This window comes from Apodemus sylvaticus, chromosome 12, assembly GCF_947179515.1.
Source record: "Apodemus sylvaticus chromosome 12, mApoSyl1.1, whole genome shotgun sequence".
Lineage (NCBI taxonomy): Eukaryota > Metazoa > Chordata > Mammalia > Rodentia > Muridae > Apodemus > Apodemus sylvaticus.
The window spans coordinates 99,159,807-99,182,059 of record NC_067483.1 but is presented as its reverse complement, the minus strand read 5'-3'; the positions used below and the strand labels follow the sequence as shown (position 1 = coordinate 99,182,059).

At 40.2% G+C, this 22,253-nt stretch overlaps 3 protein-coding genes across 4 annotated transcripts in view; 1 reads left to right on the top strand and 2 right to left on the bottom strand.

Moving 5' to 3' along the window:
- Positions 1-10,172, bottom strand: part of Ints7 (integrator complex subunit 7) — a 48,907-nt gene extending 38,735 nt beyond the window's left edge. Inside the window, exons 1-4 of the mRNA XM_052200755.1 lie at positions 9,975-10,172; positions 5,624-5,753; positions 4,804-4,950; positions 1,551-1,688 (exon numbers count right to left, since the gene is read on the bottom strand). Coding sequence (XP_052056715.1) covers positions 1,551-1,688; positions 4,804-4,950; positions 5,624-5,753; positions 9,975-10,068 — 509 coding nt within the window. The 5' untranslated portion in view covers positions 10,069-10,172. The remainder of the gene's footprint in view (positions 1-1,550; positions 1,689-4,803; positions 4,951-5,623; positions 5,754-9,974) is intronic.
- Nek2 (NIMA related kinase 2) overlaps positions 1-22,253 on the bottom strand; it is a 712,524-nt gene that overhangs the window by 257,892 nt on the left and 432,379 nt on the right. The gene's annotated exons all lie outside the window — the stretch shown is intronic.
- Positions 10,402-22,253, top strand: part of Dtl (denticleless E3 ubiquitin protein ligase homolog) — a 37,265-nt gene continuing 25,413 nt past the window's right edge. Inside the window, exons 1-7 of one of the 2 annotated variants that reach the window (XM_052200756.1) lie at positions 10,402-10,574; positions 15,085-15,210; positions 15,832-15,930; positions 17,015-17,076; positions 17,178-17,298; positions 20,619-20,684; positions 22,114-22,226. In XM_052200756.1, coding sequence (XP_052056716.1) covers positions 10,526-10,574; positions 15,085-15,210; positions 15,832-15,930; positions 17,015-17,076; positions 17,178-17,298; positions 20,619-20,684; positions 22,114-22,226 — 636 coding nt within the window. In that variant the 5' untranslated portion in view covers positions 10,402-10,525. Of the gene's footprint in view, positions 10,575-15,084; positions 15,211-15,831; positions 15,931-17,014; positions 17,077-17,177; positions 17,299-18,289; positions 18,313-18,696; positions 18,706-20,618; positions 20,685-22,113; positions 22,227-22,253 lie in introns of those variants that run through there. The other variant, XM_052200757.1, reaches the window with a different exon arrangement.

Below are 22,253 nucleotides of genomic sequence, written 5' to 3'. Positions count from 1 at the left end.
ATACATATTACCATAAATGGTCTCCAGAAAACAAAGTTAGTTTGTGTTATCAGTCTGGGGATAACTTTTTTTTAAAAATTACAAATAAGCCCAACATGATAATAATACCATGGTCGACATTCTATTCTAAAATTTATGGGGCTGGGTTGGGTATTGTGACTGACAACTTTGATCCCAGCAGCTGGAAGGCAGAGGCAGGAGGACCTCTGCCAGCCTGGTCTACATATTGAATTTTAGGACAGCCAGAGCATAGTGAGACCCTGTCTCAGAAAGCAACATAAAGTTATAGGGCTAGAACGATGACTCAATGGTTCAGAGCACTTACTACTCTTACAGAAGAATCTAGTTCAGTTCTTGCTGCCCACATCACAAGGTTCAGAATTTCCTGTAAGTTCAGCTCCAGGGCATGTGCTGTCCCCTCCACAGGGAATTACATGTATATCATACACATCCATAAATAAAAATAATAAATTAATACTAATGAACTGGTGAGATAGCTCAATTGGTAACTGTCTAGCTTGAGGATCTGAGTTCAATTCCCAAAACACACACTTAAAAAGAGCCAGTTATGGTATGCCTTCATACCAATGCAGGGCATCCAAACACAGTCCAAGAATGGAGTTATGTGAGGGGAATTCTGAGTGCTTATCCTTGGAATGTGTTTTGTGCTCCTCCCAAGAGCAGCAGAAAGGCGTGAGTTTACTTTAGCTGTTGTTTGTCATAAGCCTCTGTGGGAGAATTACCACATGTGTCTTGTCCTTGTGACTGAACACCTTACTCATCTGAGTCTTTCTAACCCTCAGAGAATCCACTGTCTGATGCTCTGAATAAAGCTGGCCATTGCATGAGACTTTAGTGGCCTCATTTTTAGGGACCTCTCTCCCAGGTTCACTCTACCAACTAAAGCAGTAAGTATCAGGGAAGGCAAAAACAGATGGACCCTGGAACTTATTGGCTGGCCTGCTTTGTAAGTTACAGGCCAGTGACCCTGTCTCAACACAAAAAGAGATCAACATCACCTAAGAACTATGATAAACCTGAGGTTGTCCTCTACATATATAAGTGCATGTATAAGTATGTGCATGTATGTGTACATGTGTATGTGTATGGTAGTCTCCACACACATGTACACATACATGCATGCACTTATACATGTGTGAATGCGCGCGTGCGTGTACACACACACACACACACACACACACACACCCCTAAGATCCTGAATATGCCAAAGTCAGTTTTTAAGGTACCATCTTTGCCAAACTATGCCAAAGACAATCAGAAAGCAGCAATTTTAAATCATGGATGTGTTTATGGAAGGCTATTCAGTAGACATCAAAACTACCAAAGGCAGCTTCCCCAAATCAGGCTATGAGATCCTTGTCTTTTGGGGATCAACATTTGTATATTCTTCCCCCAACATTTGGTATAACTTCTTAGAAAACACAACTCATTATTTACACCTTTCTATAAACCTTAGTGACTATAGATACTAAGTTATTTTTTTCCAAAAATTCCCTCAGGAGCCAAATTACTACAAGGCCTATGCTTACTTTGACTGTGCAGAGAAGTTTGCAGCTGCAAAAACAGCAGCTTCAACTTCTACATTATCATGGGAATCCAAACTCTGACGGATACTGTGATGGGCATTCTTCCTCTCAGGGATGATTGACGCCAGACTTCCCAACATCCTACAGAAACAGAGAAACACAAGCATAAAAAAACACTTAAATCAGAACAGGAAAAGGAAGGCAAGCTAGATTATCAAGCCAAAAAGTTTAGGTCACTCTATAAATTTTAGGTTAAGAATGATTAACTTTAGGAATCTAGCAGTGACTCAAATCTAAGCATATCTGTAATATTAAACTAGCTTACACAGCAAAAGCTAAGTTCCTTTCTATCCCACCCGTCTCTCTCTTCCCTCCTTCCTGGCCCTGGGGACTGAACTTAGGGCTTTTATACATGTCAGTCAAGTGTTCCACCACTGAGCTACATCCTATCCTCTCTTTACCCTGCCTGACACATACAGTTATGCTGTAAACAATCATCACCAAGGACAAGTCAGGAATCAGAGCACAGAAAAGAACTTTTGAGTTATTAAAGCATCCCAAAATCAATGTTGCATAAATAAGTCTACTTTGACAAAGTACTAGGAATACAACATACCTGCTAGTAAGCAGAATCACAAAATACAGACTTTCTACCCCCCACCCCCCCACATCAATAAATATTGGCATAATGCTTTTTGAATCGACCATATCAAGAGAAGATTTTCCCAGAGGTGGAGAATGCCCCCTGCAGCTCATGTCAGTATCTGCAACATAAGGAGAGTAAAGCCTAGAAAATACAGGCCAGTCAGTGGGATCCCTGTCACCAACTCTGCCAACCTGAGTTCAGTCTCTGGGACCCAGGCAGTCAAAGAAAAGAACTGAATCCCCAAACGAGTCTTCTGTGAGAGAACTTACACACACATGCATCCATGTATGATAAAAAAATGTGAAAAAATAAAATAAAAAGTATATTTAGAAAATAGAAATAAATACTTAAATAGAAACCACAGAGCTTGAGAAATCCTTTCTGCAGAAAGTCATGCATGGACTTCAGAAAGCTGCAGACCAGTGAAACTAACACCACCATGTTTCTATAGTAGCCTAGGCAGGATCTCTAAGAGTTGAATTCAGTCTACACAATGAGACCCCTACCTCAAAAAACAAAGAAACATCATAATATGGACTCTTTTGATTTATATTAAATCTCATAAGAAAAACTTGAAACTATTTCTCAAAGGAAATAATAAATTATTATTAATCTAATACTCAACCAGAAAGGACCAGAGTAGGCCAACTGCAACAAATCCTGGTCAGCAGTTTTTTACTCTGTGATATAACAAGGCACAACTCCATTGGTCCAATTGTTTAGAAACAATTCCTTAGTGTTTCTTATTTTAAGCAGTACTATTAAAGATTACAAGGTAATCTAGTTTGTCTTTATATCTCTTTCAGAACTTACTAGAAACTGCCAATTTTATTGGCAGCAACAGTTCTTAAGGCTCACCTGCTGGAACTCAGTAATACAGGCTATATATGGAATGAAACCCTCAAGTATGAACCTATACCTTGTCAAAATATTCAAACTACCTCCAAATGATGTGAAAAATACACTTTTTAAAATTCTATTATTCTCTTGAGTTGCTTCTGATAAAAACTTAAGCAATCCATTCTTGTGGAAACAATTCAGAGTCCCTAACTCAGTGACCCCTCCCAAAATAATCACTGTTGACAATGTTTCTTGAGACCTTTTCTGAACCTACGATACTGTACTCACTGACAGGGATCAGCTAACGTAGATGCCATCACTTGCTACTCTTGCAAAGATCCTGGATTCAGTTCCTATCATCCACTTAGCAGCTCACAATTCCTGTAACACCAATTCCAGGGAACTAACTGGACACCCTCTTCTGGCCTGCAAGTGGTGTGTATGTATATAAATACACACACACACACACACAAGCACTCACACATACACATAAAACCCCAAAATCTTTTTTAGCACTATCACATTCTGTGTTAATATAAGCGTATCTTTCTTCTATAAAATATTCTATCAATTAACTACTGAGACATAATGTTCTTTAACTTTTCTTTCTTTCTTTTCTTTGGAAAGATAGGGTCTCTTTGGAGCTTGCTGTAGCTCAGGCTGTTCTCAAACTCAGAGATCCTTCTGCCTCTGCCTCCCCAGGGCTAAGACTATGTGTCTGAGTTTTAAATTCCTAGTAGATTATTGCCTCCACCCTCCCAACCCTTTTCTGATTTTGTGGTGTTGAGGTTATTGCCTAGTGTAAGCTAAGTCTATGGATAGTCTTGTTTGTTTTGCGTTTTCCGAGACAAGATTTCTCTGTGTAGCCCTGGCTATCCTGGAACTCAGTCTGTAGATCTGGCTGGCCTCTGCCTCCCGAGCACTGGGATTAAATTCGTGTGTCCCATTGCCCGGCTACATGGTTTTAAAGGTAACAATCAATGCTATCTTGGTGTTTCATACAGTTCAAGCTGGTTTTAAAGTTACTGTGTAGCTAAAATGACCTTGAACCTCTGGTCCCCTGGCCCCAGGTTCCCTCGTGCTGGGATCACAGGTGTGCACCACCACACCTATCACACAGTATTGGGATGAACCCAGAACATAGTGCTAGGGTAGCACTTTCATCTGCATCTCTAGCCCCAAGAACTGACTTTAAAAATATCACATGATGTTCAACTTAATCAAAAGGCAGAAGGATGGTAAATCAACTAATTCTGAACCAGAAGAAAGCAAACTCAGGGAAGTAGATTTCCTGAATCCTTCTAGCTAAAAAAGACGAATATATGATCAGGAAAACCCAGAACGAAGACCAATAATTGTCTGAGTTTCAAAAATGTCCCCTCAAATTATATGTAAATTATGTAATTATACAAACAGAAGTGAAACAGAGTGCAGCCAGGCATGGTGGCATGGACATAGAACCCCAATTTCTCAGGGGGCCAACATAGAAAGATTCCCAACTTCAATGCCAACCTGGGAAAGTTCAAAAGTTCAAAAGGAGCCAAGGCTACGCTATACTGAAATCCACCTTGTTCTTACATAGTGGGATGCCTTAGACACAAGCAAAGCAATTAACACCCTAAACAGCATTAAAGATGTTAACAGATGTCAACCTAGTTTGCAGATGAGGATGGTTACCATGTTCTTGCAGTTTTAGTAAAATACAAGTCCTTTTAGGTACACAATGACAGTTTAACCAGTCTTGCGATGAGTCACGCAGTGACACAGTACCGGAGAGTGATAGCTCTCGCCACAGGGTCGTTACTATGAATCACTGAGAAAACCCTCTTCACAAATTCATCCACATTTAGAATCTTCTCCAGGTGCTTCTCACTTTGCTGGGTCACTTTGAGAACACACAGCCGCAGGAAGTTGTTTCTAGAAAAAAATAAAATGGAGAAAGAAATTTGCTCACTCTAGGAACAGTGCATACAGCTTGGGTCAGACCAGTACTAAGGGCCAAAACTTTTCCTGCTCTCTTTATCTGTCTTACCACGGAACCACTAAACTTTGTCTACGGTGGATCCTGGGCAAAAGCAGTTGTAATGCCTGCAGCCCTGCTGAAAGATGCCTAAAGGCCTGACACAAGAAACAGGCCCAGGACAGAATGAACCTCTGCAGTCACCCCGAGGCCACAGCCAGTGAGTCAGGTGATCGTCCTCCACCCACCTCGAAGGGTAAGGAGCACACACATATCAGAAACTGCACAGATAAGGATCTCATGTTATAAGTCACTAAATGAAATCGAAATTTCTAAAAAACAATCTGCAAAAAAAACCCTTCAGTTAACAAGCCACATACACAGTAGCAGAATAAGGTTGTTCTGACTTAATTTATCTTGTTCTCTAAAGAAACAATTACTCTCTGAACCTTTTCATCTTTTCTAAAAATGTCATTAAGTCTCATATTAAAGTATGGTACAAAGCATTATGCATCCACCAAGAGTAACTAAGTGGCAAGAAGTCCTAATGGACCAGAAGAAAACACACAGTACAAAAGAGAACTACAAGCAAGGTGTCCTTCAGGATGCTGAGGCATTATGTACACTTACCCAACTCTGAAAACATCAGCTAACTTAAGGAATGCTGAGTTGATGAGAATAGGAAACGGGTACTTCTGGAAAAGCCTGGGAAAGCGCACGACTGCTTCACACTGCTCCCCGAGTTTGCCAGACCTCAGACCTATTGAAAAAGCACAGGAGGAACTAATTACAGATATGTCAAATACTGACTTATTATAGAGGAGGACGGCAGGTTTTCAACAAGTAAAAGAAGCACTGTTCAAAACTAAAAATGGAAGGCTGAGCAAGATGGCACACACCTAGAACCCCAACACAGGAGTCCTAGGCAGGGTTCCAAACAAAAACAAAAGACAGCTGACAATAAAAATAAATAAAAATGGCATGTGTACTAGTTATTTGGAGGCAGGGCATGAATGGTGGCATAATACCTGCAATTGCACCACTTGGGAAGAGGCAAAGATCAGTGCAAGGCCATCCTCAGCTACATACCAAGCTTGAGGCCAGCCTGGGTCACTTAAGGTTATCTCAAAGCAAGCAAAACACAATACCATAATATAAAACTACCTCAAAGGCAAAACAAAACAGCAACCAAACAAATAAGTAAATGCCTTAGAAATTGCATAAACATTAATTTTAAAGTTTTTACTTCATGCATACATGTGAGTGGCTGCATAGGCCAGATGTTAGATCCTGGAGATGGAGTTACGCCTGGTGGTGAATCCACCATGCGTGCTCACAGCCTAACTTGGGTCCTCTGGAAAAGTAGCAAGTGCTTTTAACTGTTGTGCCATCTCTCTAGGTCCTAAACTGATTCTATTAGGCATAACGCAATGAAAAAGAAATAATTTTTAAAATGTTGACAGTTGATTAAGACTATGTGGGAATATAACATATCAGTGAATTTAAAAGAACTGAAGTCAGTTAGGGTTCGTAGTATAAGCCTACAGTCCTGCATACTCGGGCTGAGACAAAAGGATCACAGTTCAGGGCTAGCCATGGCTACAGAGCATGTACAAGGCTAGCTTGAGCAGCTTAGCAAAGCTCTGCCTCAAAGAGGGAGTGGGGGTGGGGACAGACAAGAACTGCATTCAGTGGTTGAGCACTTACTTATCTGACACTCTCAAAAGCAACCCCTAGTACTATAAAAAACAAAAACAACAAGCAGGCAAAACAACACACACAGTTTATGCTCTCTATCACAATGGAACTGAATTAGAAGAACATCTAAACCGTTCAAGTATTTGGTAATCAATATTCTGTTAAATAATCCCATAGGGGAAAGAAGAAATCAGAAGGAAAATAAAAAATTGTATTTTCAACTGAATAAAAACGACAATACAGTTTGCAGGCTATGACAAACACAGTATTTCAAGGAATAGTTACAATTATCAAATATTCATGTTAGGAAAAGAAGAGTTTCCAATCAATAATGTATAATCTAACAAATGTAGCAACACAGCTGTGGTGGTCTGAGTAAGAGTAAAGACATGGAGTAAGCTGCCTAGTGCACACCCAACCCAGTGGCTAAGGCCATTCTCTCAGAAGGGCTGTGGAATAAAGTCCTAACTCTCTATAGCAACCAATTACATTTGTGCACACATGGGCAGTACAACAGTGGTCTTTTTCACAGGGAGAATTAAGATGTGTGGAACTGGGTGGATAGTAATATCGCTGGGGGAAATCCTAGTGTGTGGATTCTGTCCTGACTCTCACCCAGTTCTCAAGAGATTAATTAGCACTCCAAGATCAGGCTTTTCTCACAGCATTAAGTTCACCAACTTCCACTGCATGTGCAGCAAGAAAGGGAATGAGTCACCTTCCCCACTCCCACCCATCCTTTCCAAAGTCAGGTGTACACAGAGCCATCAGGTTAAGTGATGTCACTTAACCTCTCTGCAGGAAGGAGATCTTGCCTGTTATCATCTGCACAACTTTCAATCACCTAAGGGGGAAATTCTTGGTCTGATGATAATCATCTACACTAAGAAAAGCTTCATTTATTAGAGTAATATTGAGACTGGGCCTTTAGCAATGTTAAATGTGGGCCTATCTGTGTCACACTGCTGTCCCTGGCTTATACAATGTGTCTCACTGAGCTTGGGCTCATCTGTAAAACACTCGCCAGCCACTTACTTATTTCTTACACATACCTATTTTTATTTTAACTCTTCTTATTAAAAAGGTCATGCTAATTTTTTCATTACAACTGCAACATTTTCTTTTAAAGATCTTCATTTTTAATTATGTGTATGTAGGGGCAGGGAGAGATATGTGTACAACAGGCCCTCTAGAGTTACAGGTAGTTGTGAGGTTTGGGGTGTGAGTGCTGAGAACTGAACTCTGGTCCAACAAAAAAGCAGTGTGGCCTCTTAAAGACTAAGTCATCCTTACAGCCACAGCAACATTTTTTAAAAATGTAAACTTTGTTTCATTATTATCATATGTATGTGTGCACATGTGCGCGTGTGTGAATTCAAGCACAGGAGTACCGCAGGTAGGAGACAACTTGTAGGAGTCAGTCTTCTACTGTCACACTGGCTCACAGCACACTTTTAGAAGGGAACTTAGATAGCCTTTCCCCCGTTCTACAACACCACTGTTAGCATGGGACGACAAGGTCAGCTACACCAGAGTGATAAAAATGTCTGTGGGAAGGGAATTATTACACAATATTAAAGAATAAAGTTCCCATTATAACTTTATATTTCAGAAGCAAAAAGACCTATAACTTATGAAAGAGTAAAAAACCAATATAATAGATCAACATCAGTTTTTGTGTGATGAGGATGTACACCAGTTCAGATGCTGTAACATTTTAGGTATATGAGAGAAAGTAAAGGCTTTAAGAATCCAACACTGGGCAGGCTGTGTGTCAAACAGTAAAGTATTTGGCATTGAATAAAACAATATGGTGGCACACATTAGAACTAGGGTTTGGGAGGCTGAGGACCAAAAGTTGTGTCATCCTTGGCTTTAGGGAGTCCAGGACAACCAGGATTTCACAGACTTTAGTAAAAGGTAAAAGATGTGTAACTGTTTGGTTTCAACCCGGAACAAGGGACTGAGGTGCATATTTTACATATCAGAGACCTCCAGGTTTTCCCAGCATTCCTCAGTCCCTACCTGGCACACCCTGCCCCCAACCTTGAACTTTCCAGCCTAGGGGCTGGGCGCCTTCCCCAGAGGCTTCTCCCTACACAATCTGAACATCTTGGTTTTTCCCTCCTCTTCTCCCTATGCACACCTGGCCCCTTTCTGTCTGTCTATCTGTCTGTCTCCCTTCCTTCCCTAACCCTTCTCCCCTTTCTCAGGGCGACTCCCCTGGCCTTGGTCTTGGTCCAGTGAACCTCGCCCACCCCACAGCAGCTTCCCAGTAAGTATGCCTTTAATACAATCGAATCTGGCTTAAATTGCCTCATTTCACCGGCATCAGAGAAACAACCTATCAATAACAACCCAATACAAACATCAACTTTTTATTTTAAGTCTCTAAAGGTCAATAGGCATGCTCAAGTCAAAGGGGCGAACGTGAGCTTGTGGGCAGAGCTTAGCTTCCAGTCAAGTTCTCCACAGGGTATACACTGGCTTCAGTTAACCAAGAACTGTCTATAGTGTAAAAATCTTGGAAGTACACTGAACCAAAGGTCTCACAGTTACACAGGACTTCTTCATGGATAACTGTCCTTGCTTCCCTTATCCATCTCTACAAACAAAGTACCTCTTCGGCATTTAATAAATGCATCTTTTGGCCAGCCTGTTAACATTTACAACACTGGTGATGTACCGTGCCCACTTTGCAGAAAAGCCGAGGCTAGATGATAACGTCGCTTTCCATAATCACTTTAGTAGAACTGGAATTCAACTCCTAACCCTAAAATCTTTTCTCTTAGCTACCTGTACAAGGGAAGCTAACTAGTGGAACTTGTCTGCAGAGAATGAGCGCGTTCAGCCATGCTTTTCAGACGTTCTCATCCATATGGAACCTATTTTAGAATTCGCAATTGTCAGTCTCACAAGACAAATCGCTGTAAAACGCTCAGGAATCATTTGGCTCTCTTGATGAAGGATTCACCTGCACTGAACGTTTTAAAAAATAATCTCAGAATTCAGTATTTTTAGGAATTATCTCATTTGCTGTTTGGGAAACCGGAGACTGTGCCCCCAAGTGGTCAAAGGCGTCCTCGCAAGAGCGGGCCTCTGCTCCAACTGTGCAAGGCTACTTCTCCAGCAGCCTTGCAGGCGTCTAAGCGCTGGTTCCAAGACTAGCTGCGGCGCTTCCCGCCCCATACATCCGCGCATGCGCCTTTTAAACCCCTCTAGCTGCCGCCACAAGGTGGCGCCACTACCCTCAGGCGCTTCGCCCGCTTCCCTCCTCCAGTACCTTTGTCCAGTTCCATAAGAGCGGAGTTAGCGTCCAGCTCCTGTTCGCCATAGCCGGCATCGGCCAGGAAAGATTTGGTTGAGTTTGACGCCATGACCTGAATAGTTACCCGACTCGCCCAGTCACAAAGATTGCAAACTCTTGCCCAGCACCGCCATCTTCTCCCGCCGCGGTCTCGCGGATTTTTTTCCTCCGCGCGCTGTCAGGCAGTGTACGCATGCGCCTCGGCCGCCCCGCGGTTCGCCAGCGCCTCTGTAGGCCCCCCGCGCAGGCGCTCAGGGAGCTTGTGAACCTTGGGTTCCCGCGGTTGAGTGAGAGAGAGGCGGGGCTTAAGATGGGGACGAGCCTCCGAGGCGCCTGGACTCTGCGACGAGAGCCAATCAGAGAGCATGACGTCAGTTTGGCGCGGAGTTTGGCGGCTGGGGCTCGCAGTGGCGGGAGTTGGAGGCAAAGCCGCGTCGCGCTGAGGAGGGCGCAAACGGAGGCTCCTGTGGAACTTGGGGGCGATCTTCTCGGCGTTCCCCTCAACTGAGCTTTCTCCTCAGGCCCAGATGCTCTTCAACTCGGTGCTCCGCCAGCCCCAGCTTGGCGTCCTGAACGGTGAGTAACGGTCCCAACGGCCGCTGGCCGTGGCGGGAACCACCTCCCCCCAGGCGCTCCACCTTGGATCGCTGCCGACTGTGGGCCTCGAGGTCTCCCGCGGCAGGAGCGGGTCCGGGCCAGCGAGGACCGCCGAAGAACACCGTGCTTGGGTTCTTTCCGGACGCTTTTCACCGTAATCGAGCTTTTTAGATCAGAACGGAGGCCAAAGTTAGGTCGTTAACTGGCGTCCCCGGGCCCCCTGACTGCTTACGTCAATATCGCGCGTTAACTAGAGAGAGCAGGCTTGTGTGAGTCGGGGGTGGGGACGCTTTGGCACCAGCAATGTGCGATCTTTGCAGAACCTTAGCAATCCCTGCAAGTTCGTTGTTGTGCACCACCAGCGCGCGCGGCCCGCAGTTGAACTCAGTCAGGCGGAGAAGCCCCCTCCCCCATCTCTGCAGGCTCTGCAAAGTTCTAAAATACAGACTAGAAGATGCCCATAGCCACACCCACGTGTGGCCACGGGTTATAGATGGAAGGGTTGTTGTTCCAAATGTGTTTTGATGCCGAGGTATTTCCAGAAATGGGATTAAACTCGTTTTTCTCTCCACGGTGGAATTCAGCCATATTCTCCTGTTAGCATTATAGAAAGCCAGCTCATGGCAGTCTTACAGAAACATTGGCAATCAGAGATTAGGTTTATGTGTCATTAAACTAAGGCTTTGAAGAGTGGGCTTTAGGATGTTGAGAAGAGGAAAAGCTCCTTGAGGTCCTGCTCCGATCTAAAACATTGAATTCGTTCTTCCTCCCTGGATACTCTTGTTATATTCTGCCTCTTTCTCTCCTAGAACTTTACAAAAGTAACTTTCCTTGTGTTAGGAATGGCCTCCCTGCACAATGGTTGTGAGCCGTCTTTGAAGCGACTGAATCTCTTTTCCTATGTGATACGTTTTCTGCCTATTCACTTTTCAGTCTGTCGTTTCTGTTTCCAGATACTCGATCGGTGATAGGCACTGGGATTCATTTATTGTTACCTCCTGAAATCTGTTCATCTCCTTTCCTCTCCAGTGTTGCTGTTCTGCCCTCAGTCACTTCCCCCACTCCCTTGGTTGATTATAGCCATAAGTAAGAGTTCTACCGCTGCCTGCACTCTTCCATTCCCTATATTTTGGATTTCTGTGAATGATGTGTGTGTTGAGCTTAATTAGGGATACAAGCATCTTACATTCTAATGCCCCAGACTGAGTTGGCTTTTCCCCTAAAAATCTGTTACCTATTTTGGAGAGTGACATTATTTTAAACTGGTGTCCCCAACTAAAACCTGAGAATCACTCAAAGACGCCCATATTCCTCATTCTGACATTTAAAAAAAAAAATCCCTTGAGTCTGCTTGAATCTATCTCTTTTTCATCCCCACTGATTCATCCTCTTAACCACAAACTGAGTCTTTTCTCTAGTCCATTTCCCCAGACTGACCCTGATACTTTACTCCCTGAATCATAACAAGCCTCCAAAATGTGCCTTTAGTTTCCTTTCTCTACTTATGTTTGTAAAATGGAAATATAATTACTTACTCTTGTGAATTTTTAAATCCATATATAAAAGTTTTTACTATAAGCTTTAACCATGCAAAAATATAATTTTTAGCTTTTTGTGAATTAGCATCTTGAGATAAATACTATTTTAACCTTTTAAATACTTCTGACACTTTAAACGACTATACCAACTTGGTAGTCATGGTCTGTTTTTAAAAGGTGGGCAAATGCTTTAACTATTGGGTGTTTTATATGGCTGCTTTTTCTTCTGAATATTTCTATCTTATTTCTCCTCCAGATTTATCCTATTGTAATTTAAAAGTTCTCATCACCCTGCCATGCCCCATCAAAAAGCATATAAAGTGCTGTTTTCTGTGGTTTTAATACCCAGTAGCTGCAAAGGTTTCCCATGGGCTGAATTATCACTCTAGTTAATTATAGTGGGCAATTGGTGAGAAACTAAGTAACTTCTTAAAATGTTTTAAGCAAAAAGCAAAATTTTTATTGAAGTGAATCATTTAAAGAAATGGATTTAGGTATCTGATGCCTTATGGTCTCAAGTTGTCTCATAGTTAGGACCTTACTAGTTTATCTTTATTTATAAATGTTTTGTGTGTTTTTAAAGATTTATTGATTTTTATTTATATGAGTACACTGTACTCACACACACACACACCAGAAGAGGGTATCAGATTCCATTACAGATGGTTGTGAGCCACCATGTGGTTGCTGGGAATTGAACTCAAACTTTGGAAGAGCAGTCAGTGCTCTTAATTGCTGAGCCATCTCTCCAGCCCATATTTTAAAATTTGTAATGGATACATAGTAGTTTATCTTTCTGCAATGCAAGGTGTAAGATGAGGAAGGGAGAATAGAACACCTCCCTTTTGTGAAAGAAAGGAGGTGACAGGAAAGCCCCTCAACCTACTCAGACAGTAGCTTTGGAAATAATGTATGGAAGCTGTTGAATTGTCAAGGTGTTGACCCTCTGAAAATGCAAAGCCTTGTATATTTCTTGTGAGTGTGGGCCTTTAGCTGTGTATTGAGGAAAGAATGAACTTTTCCAGATGAGTGTTGGTGTCTGGGGAACACTACAGGTTCATATTCATAGCACAATAAAGATCTAAAAGTGTATTATGGTGAGATGCAGAAATAATGGACTAAGTAGAGCTTGCTCAGTGAGTCACTTTAAATACTATTTATCAGTCTGAATATTAGTTGAGGTAAAAAGGCAGAGTTAAGGAATTAGCTTCATTGTGAAAATATCCAAAACAAATTGTATCTTCAGTTTTACTTCTGTGATTCCTCTTTGAATGGACTTAAAATCCCACATACACGTGCGTTTACATTTCTTTAAAATGTAGCCTTTTGTTTTCAAATTTACTTTTTTAGATGAGTATTTGTGAACATAACATTTTTAGTGGTCTTTCACAGATTATTTATAGGGTTACTTAATATTGAAAGTATGGAGCCATGCTCTCACAAGCAATTTTAAAATCTTTTAATCCTTTTCTCCTTTCTACTCATTCCTTCTCAAACTAGAATAAGTGGTATTTCTGTTAGACTGAAATGTCTTCTCTGTCTGAGAAGGGTCCCTTTCTCATCTTTATTCCTTCTATTTTGCAAAAGGAAGGCATTCTCATGTCCCCATCATATACCTTGCAATGTCCAGTATAGATTTTTAATTATTGAGAATTGGTAGTGCTACCTAAGATGTAAGTTTAACATTTGCAGCGCTTGCAACTTGTCAGCTCATTATTTCATCTGATCCTTGATCAGCAGTTACTTAAAAGAATAGTTCTCTTACTGAGGATGAGCTTGTTAATCTAAAATATCTGAAAGTTTTTTAGGTGCTAATATGTTCAAAAGCCTCAGGATGCTCAACCGGTAAAATGTAAGCAAATTGGAAACATTCTTGGTCTCAAAAGTGTTTTGAATAAGAACATTAAACCTTTATATATTTAAATAATCCAACCTACTTGTTCATACTAACAAGGTTTTAAATGATGGCTTATTTAGAGCCATGTTGTACATTAGAAAGTTGGCTTTCTTTCTGAATGAAATGAAAATTTACTTTGATTCTCTAAAACCGCATTCCTTAAGGGCAGAGATACACCATTTTTGAGTCATATTTTGACTGGGTTCCTGTTAGAATTTTAGGATCCTAGAATTTCAGCACTTTAAGGAAAAAAGAAGTTAAATTACTAGTTGTTACAGTAACCCTTTGAATGCTGATTGTATTATGATTGCTGTTTGCTTGGTTTTTCTCATTAAACACTCCCAAAACAAATTTTATGGAAGGGAGTAACAGTTTAATTATTAATGTTTTAGTGGCTGTGTCTTTACTGGAAGAGTCAGATCTCTTTGTACTGGTATTGATCATAATACACTAATTTTCTACGTTTAAGATGGTAAAACTGAGGTGGCTTTGGTAGAGCATGCCTTTAATCCCAGCACTTCGGAGTCAGGTAGACGGATCTCAGAATTCAAGGCTAGTCTGATTGATCTATGCCATTGTAAATTCAAGGCCAGCCAGAGCTCTACATAATAAGACTGTCTCAAATAACGTATACTGTAACCCAAATGCCCTTGGAGTGTTTTGATTTCTTCCTTAAAATGGCTTAAGAAAATAGCAGAAATGTCTGGTTGATCTTTAAATTCAAAGCCAGCCTGGTCAACAGAGTGAGTGCCAGGGCTGTTATACAGAGAAACCCTGTGTCAAAGGAAGAAAAAGAAAATACCAGAAGTAGTATTCTGGAGCACCATAGATAGTGAGTAGATCTAAATTACATATGTAAAGTTCTATATGAACAAATACTTAGCCAGGTGTGGTAGCTCCTATCTTTCATGCCCCTCACTTGGGAGACAGAAGCAGGATTATTTCCATGCCTCAAAGAGACAAATAAGACTAAAGATATTTATCTTTAGATTTTTTAGGAAATGCTAAAACATGATGTTACATTTTAATTCTTAAAGGAATTGTCTTATTTTAGGGTGGTCTTCACATTACCCTCTACAATCCCTTCTAAGTGATTATCAGTGCAACTGTAATGATGAACACATATCATACGGAGAAACGGGAGTCCCAGTTCCTCCTTTTGGATGCACCTTCTGTACTGGTGAGAAGACGACTAATACACTAAGCTGAACAGAACATTGCTTCCTACTTAGAGGGAAAATAGACTTTGAAAGAAAAGTAACTTAGGTAGATGTTAAAATCATTCTCATAACTGATGATTTATAAGGTACAGAAATGTTTTTAAAATGAAGGGTTTTTTTTTTCCTAGCAATCTTTATAAAAATGTGAGAAGTTCTTATCTCCAGTCTAATAGTTTAAATGAGGAAAGGTCAAAAAAAGGAACTTTAAAACCAATTGATTCTATTTGCTGGTGGTCTGTATATTAGTTTTATTTGCCCTTGGTCAGTACCATTCTTGATATAGTCAGGTCAGAGTGTCTGAAGTATCTGATGGTTAGAGTCAGTTTTTATCTTTATATTATGTGGATGAGTGTTTTGCTTGTGTATATGGTCATGTTTCACAGAGGCCAGAAGAGGGCCATAGATCCCTGGGAACTACAGTTGCAGACTCTTGTGAACTGCCATGTAGGTGCTGGGAATCAACAGTTTTCTATAAGAGCAATAAATCTCTTGACCTAAGCCATCTCTCAGCCCTGTTTTGAGTCACTTAAAACTTTCGTACTCATTTTGAAAGTCCTTATATATTCTTTGTTTCTCTTCAGCTCCCAGTATGGAGCATATATTAGCAGTTGCTAATGAAGAAGGCTTTGTCAGATTATATAATACAGAATCACAAACTAGCAAAAAGACATGCTTCAAGGGTAAGTCTGTAATTTTTAACATTTTTAATTCATAAAACCTTTGGTGAATTGGTTTTAATACAAGGATGGTGGTCAGCTTGGGTCGCATTAGGCAGATAATTATGCACGCGGTGAGAACAGTGAGAAATAAGCATGTCCGCACAGCTAGCTTGCAGGGTCAGAGCAAGCAGGGCCTCACATGCCAAACTAAAGTCGGACTGATGTTATTGCCTTGTTAGGACTGTGTGAAGGCTTTTGACATAGAGAATGTTTTGAGAAGATCCTATTTTAGAGAATACTTCTAATACTCAGAAAATAATTTTATTTCTTTGGGAAAGTGCATGTATGTGAGTGTACATGAGTGTGGAGTGGAGGCAGTTGTTGTTAGATGCCCTCCTGAATCAAGCTCTGCCTTACTTTTTGAGAAAAGATCTCTCACTGTGCATGGATATTTATTTGGGTGTTGGGCATATGAACTCAGGTCCTCTTTCTGGTACAGCAAGAACTTTACCCACTGAGTCATCTCTCTCTCTCCCTCATTTGATAATAGACAGTAGCTCTTGCATGTGTCCTGGAGGGACTGGCTGTGGCATCTGTGACTCCATAATGCTCTTTGGCCTGTTGACAATAGAGTACTAGCTACCATCTTGTGAAAACTTCCAAAGTGGCTTAGTTACAGATTCATTGCTATGAACAGACACCATGGCCACAGAAGCTCTTATAAAGAAAAACATTTCATTGGGGGCTGGCTTACTGTTAGAGGTTCAGTCCATTATCATCATGGCAGGAAGTATGGTAGCTTGCAGGCAGACAGCAGGTACTAGAGGAGCTTTAAAGTTCTACATCTTGATCCACAGTCAAAAGACTTCTGCACTAAGCATAGAGTATAGTAGACCTCAAAACCTGCCCTCGCAGTGATATACTTCCTCTAACAAGGCCACTCCTACTCTAACAAGACCACAACTCCTAATAGTGCCACTCCCTACGGGCCAAGTACTCACACACATTCCTATTTAAGCTACCATAAAAGGTGTTTAAATTTCTATTGGTATGACTATCATAGAATACACTCAGGATCTGCCACATTTATATTTCCTTTGTTTAGAGTGGATGGCTCACTGGAATGCTGTCTTTGACCTGGCCTGGGTCCCTGGTGAACTTAAACTTGTAAGTGACTTCCTTTTTTTTTTTTTTTTTTTTTAGGTCTGAGTAGATACTGATAAAGGGTTTGGTTTCTTTCTTAAATTTTACTATATTATTTTTGGTAGGTTACAGCAGCCGGTGATCAGACAGCCAAATTTTGGGATGTAAGAGCTGGTGAGCTAATGGGAACATGCAAAGGCCACCAGTGCAGCCTCAAGTCTGTAGCTTTTTCCAAGTTTCAAAAAGGTAGGTTGGTATTCATTTTCCTTAATGGTATAGAGAGATACAATGACATTTTTGTTTGTGTCTTTGCTCTCTCAAAGTTGTCTCTTTACCTAACTAGGTGGTGGTGATTTTATTTTAACTGAAAATCTTAGTGAAGTTGGTTGGCTAGGCCCGATTAAATCTATTTTTGTTTGTTTATTTTATGTGTATGTATCTTTCACCTGAATGTCTGTGCACTGCATGTGTGCAGTGCCTGCCAAGGCCAGAAGAGGGCACTAGATCCTTCAGGACTAGAACTAAGGCGGTTGTGAGCCATGGTGAGGGGTTTGGGAATCCTACCAGATCCTCTGGAAAATCAGTGCTCTTAATCTCTGAGCTGTCTCTCCAGCCCCTGTGTCTGTTCTTTGGTTATTATCTTCAGATTTTCCTGGGAAGGTAATAGACTTAAAACAATTTTACTTTTTCTATGACCAACTTTGCAGGTGGGTAAGATAATACTATTGTTATCTGTAAGATAATTGATTTATTCTTATCCTTGTCTAGCTTCAAATGGATGAAACCCAAACTGATTTTTTATTAGGCTCTGTGCAGTGACTGGGGTATTACCCCTAATCTAATTCTCTCACACTAGACTCCCTGCTCCCCCAGTACTTGCTGTTTGAATCTTCCTGGGTATTTCTGCTTCAGCAGTATTGGGCTGTGGGAGGAATTTCATTCTCATCCTTGCGCTGGCCCATCATGATTAATGGAGATCTGTTCTCTCCCTTCTCTTCTGTGATCTCTCTCCTTTCTCCTTATCCTTCATGGTCCCTACCTGCCATACCCAGCCCAGTAACTCAAAACTCCACTTCTCTTTATTCTCCCCAGTAATTGGCTATAGCCACCTTTATTCAACAAATGGTTTTAAATTGTGGGGCAAGGTTTGCATAACATCACTTGGTGTGTGTGAAAATCTGCTGGGAGCGGGGGCAACTAGATCGTGGGGGCAGGTATTTAACATTTGAATATATAGCAGCACCAGACTAACCCCCAACAGTTTTTTTTGAGGTTTTGGAATTGGAGTCTCATTATGTAGACCTCACTTTGTAAAGCAGATAGCTTTAAAGTCACTGAGATTCCTCTGCTTCTGCTTCCCAGGTGCTGGGATTAAAGGCATATGCCACTTCACCTGGCAAAATACCCTGTTTTTATTTATTCATACAAATGTTCAGGAGTGCTGAACTAAGCTATTGAGTGGTTTAGACTTTTGGCAAAGTTAAAATTGTTTGGTATTTCTGAGACAGGCTCTCAGACTACCCAGAAACGTGATCTTCCCACCTCAGCCTCCCATATTGGGATGACAGACATGGTCCACCATTTCTAGGTCACAAAGTTAAGTTTTTTCTGTTGTAGTTGCTGTTAAGCTGGAATTCTGAAAAGGCAATGTATGTCATGAGTTTTGATTCCACATAACTGTTCATTAACAATGTATTGTGTGAAGTTAAGAATGTCTGTGTTCTTAGTTTTTGAACTCTTAGTTAAATTTGTAAATTTAAGTTTACAAAGTGTACTTTGGAATGCTAATAAGCACTACAGATAGCCATTTACTCCATCTGCCTTTTGGAATTTGGCGAAATGAAGTTTCCTTTGGACCTAACACTATGTACAACCCACTGAGTCCATTTAATGATGCTTTTTTTTTTTTTATGTGTGTGTGCATGTATTTAATGCTGATCACTGGGGATTAGACATTTTATTAGGAGGCTGGTCCATAGAGGAAATTGATTGCCCTATACTTCTTCAACTAAGGGTGAAGCTTTATGAAATTCCCTCTATCCATGCTAGCATGTCGACTGGTAGAGTCATTATGTAGGTTTTGGTTAGGCAGCCATACTGTTGATATTTCAGAGGCACAGTAACCATGTTATATTTAGAAGCCACTATCACAGCAGGTGTTCTGCTCTTCTGGCTCTCGGGATCTTTTAACACTGGCTTCTGCAGTGTTCACTAGTCTTGGGTATTATAGGGGTTATGTTATAGATGTACCAATTGAGGATTGGCATACAACAGTGACTTATTTGTATCTTGAGCAGTGTGAGTCTCTGTAAACAGTTTCTATCTGCTGCCAAAAGAAGTGGCTTTGATGAGGATAGAGCCCTACTTTTTGCCTTGCTGGTGTACAAAAGGGTAAACTGTTCAAACCATACTATAGGCCATAAAATTTGCTGTTTATAAACTATATTTAAACAGTTTTTAGTTTACTCAGAGTTGTACAGTAATTAATATGGGAGGGAAATGGATTTATCAGTTCAATTTGTTAACTCCAACATACTTCCAGAGATGAGGCTGGCTGAGTCTGAAGAATCATCTGAAAGTTCTCTCTGTGTCTAGCTCACCTCCTTGGGCAGCTTTTGTTGTGATAGAGCCCCTCTCTACTCCTAGTCTCTTTCTGGTTCCTCTATCTTAAAAAGAAACTGGCAGGTTTTTCTATTGGCATTTAGTTACCTTTTGCCTCACTTGTTCCAGTCTAATCACCGGATTTAAGTGTTAACTCTTACAAATTAGCTTATTTTTAATTCAGTGTCCACAAAGCTCTCAAGTGGTTTGGCACTTTGTTCAATTTATAGCTATTATAGTTGAATCAGTTTGTTACTTGTTCACTCTTCCATATAGGAAGCAGAATTTTGAAAAATAATTCTTGGTTTGTTGTTGTTGTTTTTTCTTTTTGTTGTTGTTTTTGTTTTTTATATTTTTGAGACAGGGTTACTCTATATAGCCCTGGCTGTCCTGGAACTCACTCTGTAGACCAGGCTGGCCTTGAACTCAGAAATCCACCTGCCTCTGCCTCCCAAGGGCTGGGATTAAAAGCATGCGCCACCACCACCCGGCTAAAATATAATTCTTTTGAAATATTTTGTAAATGTGCATATTTTGCAGTGGTCTTAGGCAAATGCTGTCCCACTATACCTCGTTTCCACTTTTACCTAAAAAATAAAACATTACAAATATATGGAAGTTCTGTGTTCTATTCAATGCTGGTGCCTCTTCCATACCCTGAGGTAGTACTTTTTATCTGCTAAGAAAGAGAACTTTTAGAAGTTACTTATCTTAAAATAAGATTAGTGCCTACCTACTAGATTAACAGGAAGAATTGAGGTAATGTGTGAAAACTATAGAACTTAAGATATCTTAAGATAGTAAGTTCTCCTATGTGCTAACAATTGCTACACTATCGTTTTCTTACTGTAGTCTCTGTTGCCAAATTCAGCACTCCATTTCATTTGGAGAATGCATTCTCTGGGAAATTTAAATGGAAATGTGTCTGATTAATTTTACAACATCTTTATAAACTCTTCCCCCAGCTGTATTCTGTACAGGTGGGAGAGATGGCAACATTATGATCTGGGACACCAGGTGCAACAAAAAAGGTAAACTAGTTCTGTCTTAATTTTAATAAATGTGGCTCACCCTATGCTTAATAAAATAAGATACTCGAAATAAAGTGAAATACTAGTGATTTCATTTGATACCAGCAGGGGGCACTTGTGTTCCTGGTACTGCTCAATTCTCAAGGTCATGATTATTACAGAGCTATTAATAGATGTTTTTAATTTCATATTGTCTCTGAATTATAATTCCATCTACCTAAATTATTGATAGAATTAAAGCTACTAATGCATAGTTCACTGAATAAAGGTTTGTTTGAAGTGTTTTTGTTTGTTTTTAATTTTCCTTTTTCATCCTAACAAGATGGTTCATCATATAAAGGTGATATCCCCAATCACTCGAGTTCAGTTCCTACATGTGGAAGAAGAGAACCCCCTCACGTTGTCCTCTGACATCCATACTCTCCCCTTACATTAAAAAAATTTTGCTTTTTTAAAAAAATCAAATTGAATATAAGCTTGTACCATGGTGGTATTAAAGGTGGTCATTGGTGTGTTTATCATTAACTTATGTATTAATTTTAAAATGTTAAGCTATTTTTGTAGAGCATTTTTAATTTCATAGCAACATTAAAGTGCAGAGAGTTCCTTATATACTGAACACCTACACAGACATAGCTTTTCCTGTCGTTCATTTGGAACATTTTTCAGCTGGTAAGTGTTGGTTCATACATAATTACCCCAAATCCAAAATTTGCATCAGGGTTTATTTTTTCATGTTACACATGCTATGGATATTGACAAATAGATGACATGTATCTGCCATTGTAATGCATAGAGTACTTTCATTGCCCTAAAACATGTCTGTGCTCTGATGACCATACTTCCTCACAAAGCCTTGCTACCACTGATGTTTTATTTTTTTAAATATCTCCATGGTTTTCCAGATTTTCATAATTGGAGTCATGTCATAACTCATTTCTTTTTAGCACAGAATTATTCTTTTTTGCGGGTATACCACATTGTATCTATCCATTCATCCACTGAAGAATACCTTGATTGTTTACATATTTTAGCCATTAAGAATAAAACCATATAACTATATCTGTTTTTCTTTCTTTGTGTAATAAACTCACCATGGGAGATAAACCGGCTCTTTGGTATTTGGGGGGGAGGGTGTTTTTTGCTTTTTAATTTATTGTGTATATACACATAACCACAGCTCGTGTGGATCCATTCTCCCAACTGAACATGTGAATTGGGAATCAAACTCAGGTCATCAGACTTGGCAACAAGTATCTTTACCTCTACTGAGCCTCTTTGGGGTTTTTTTTGTTTTTGTTTTTTTAAATAACTATTTTATATTTTGCTAGTTAGTCAAAAATCACAAAATTTTGAGGTTCTATGTAAATGTTTAAATATTGCTTTTAGCTTGAAATCAGAAAACACTAAAATCCTTGGAACCTTTCAGATGGATTTTATAGACAAGTGAATCAAATCAGTGGAGCTCACAATACTGCAGACAAGCAAACCCCTTCAAAACCCAAGAAGAAACAAAATTCAAAAGGACTTGCTCCTTCTGTGGTAAGGTTTTAGAGAAGTATATGTGTA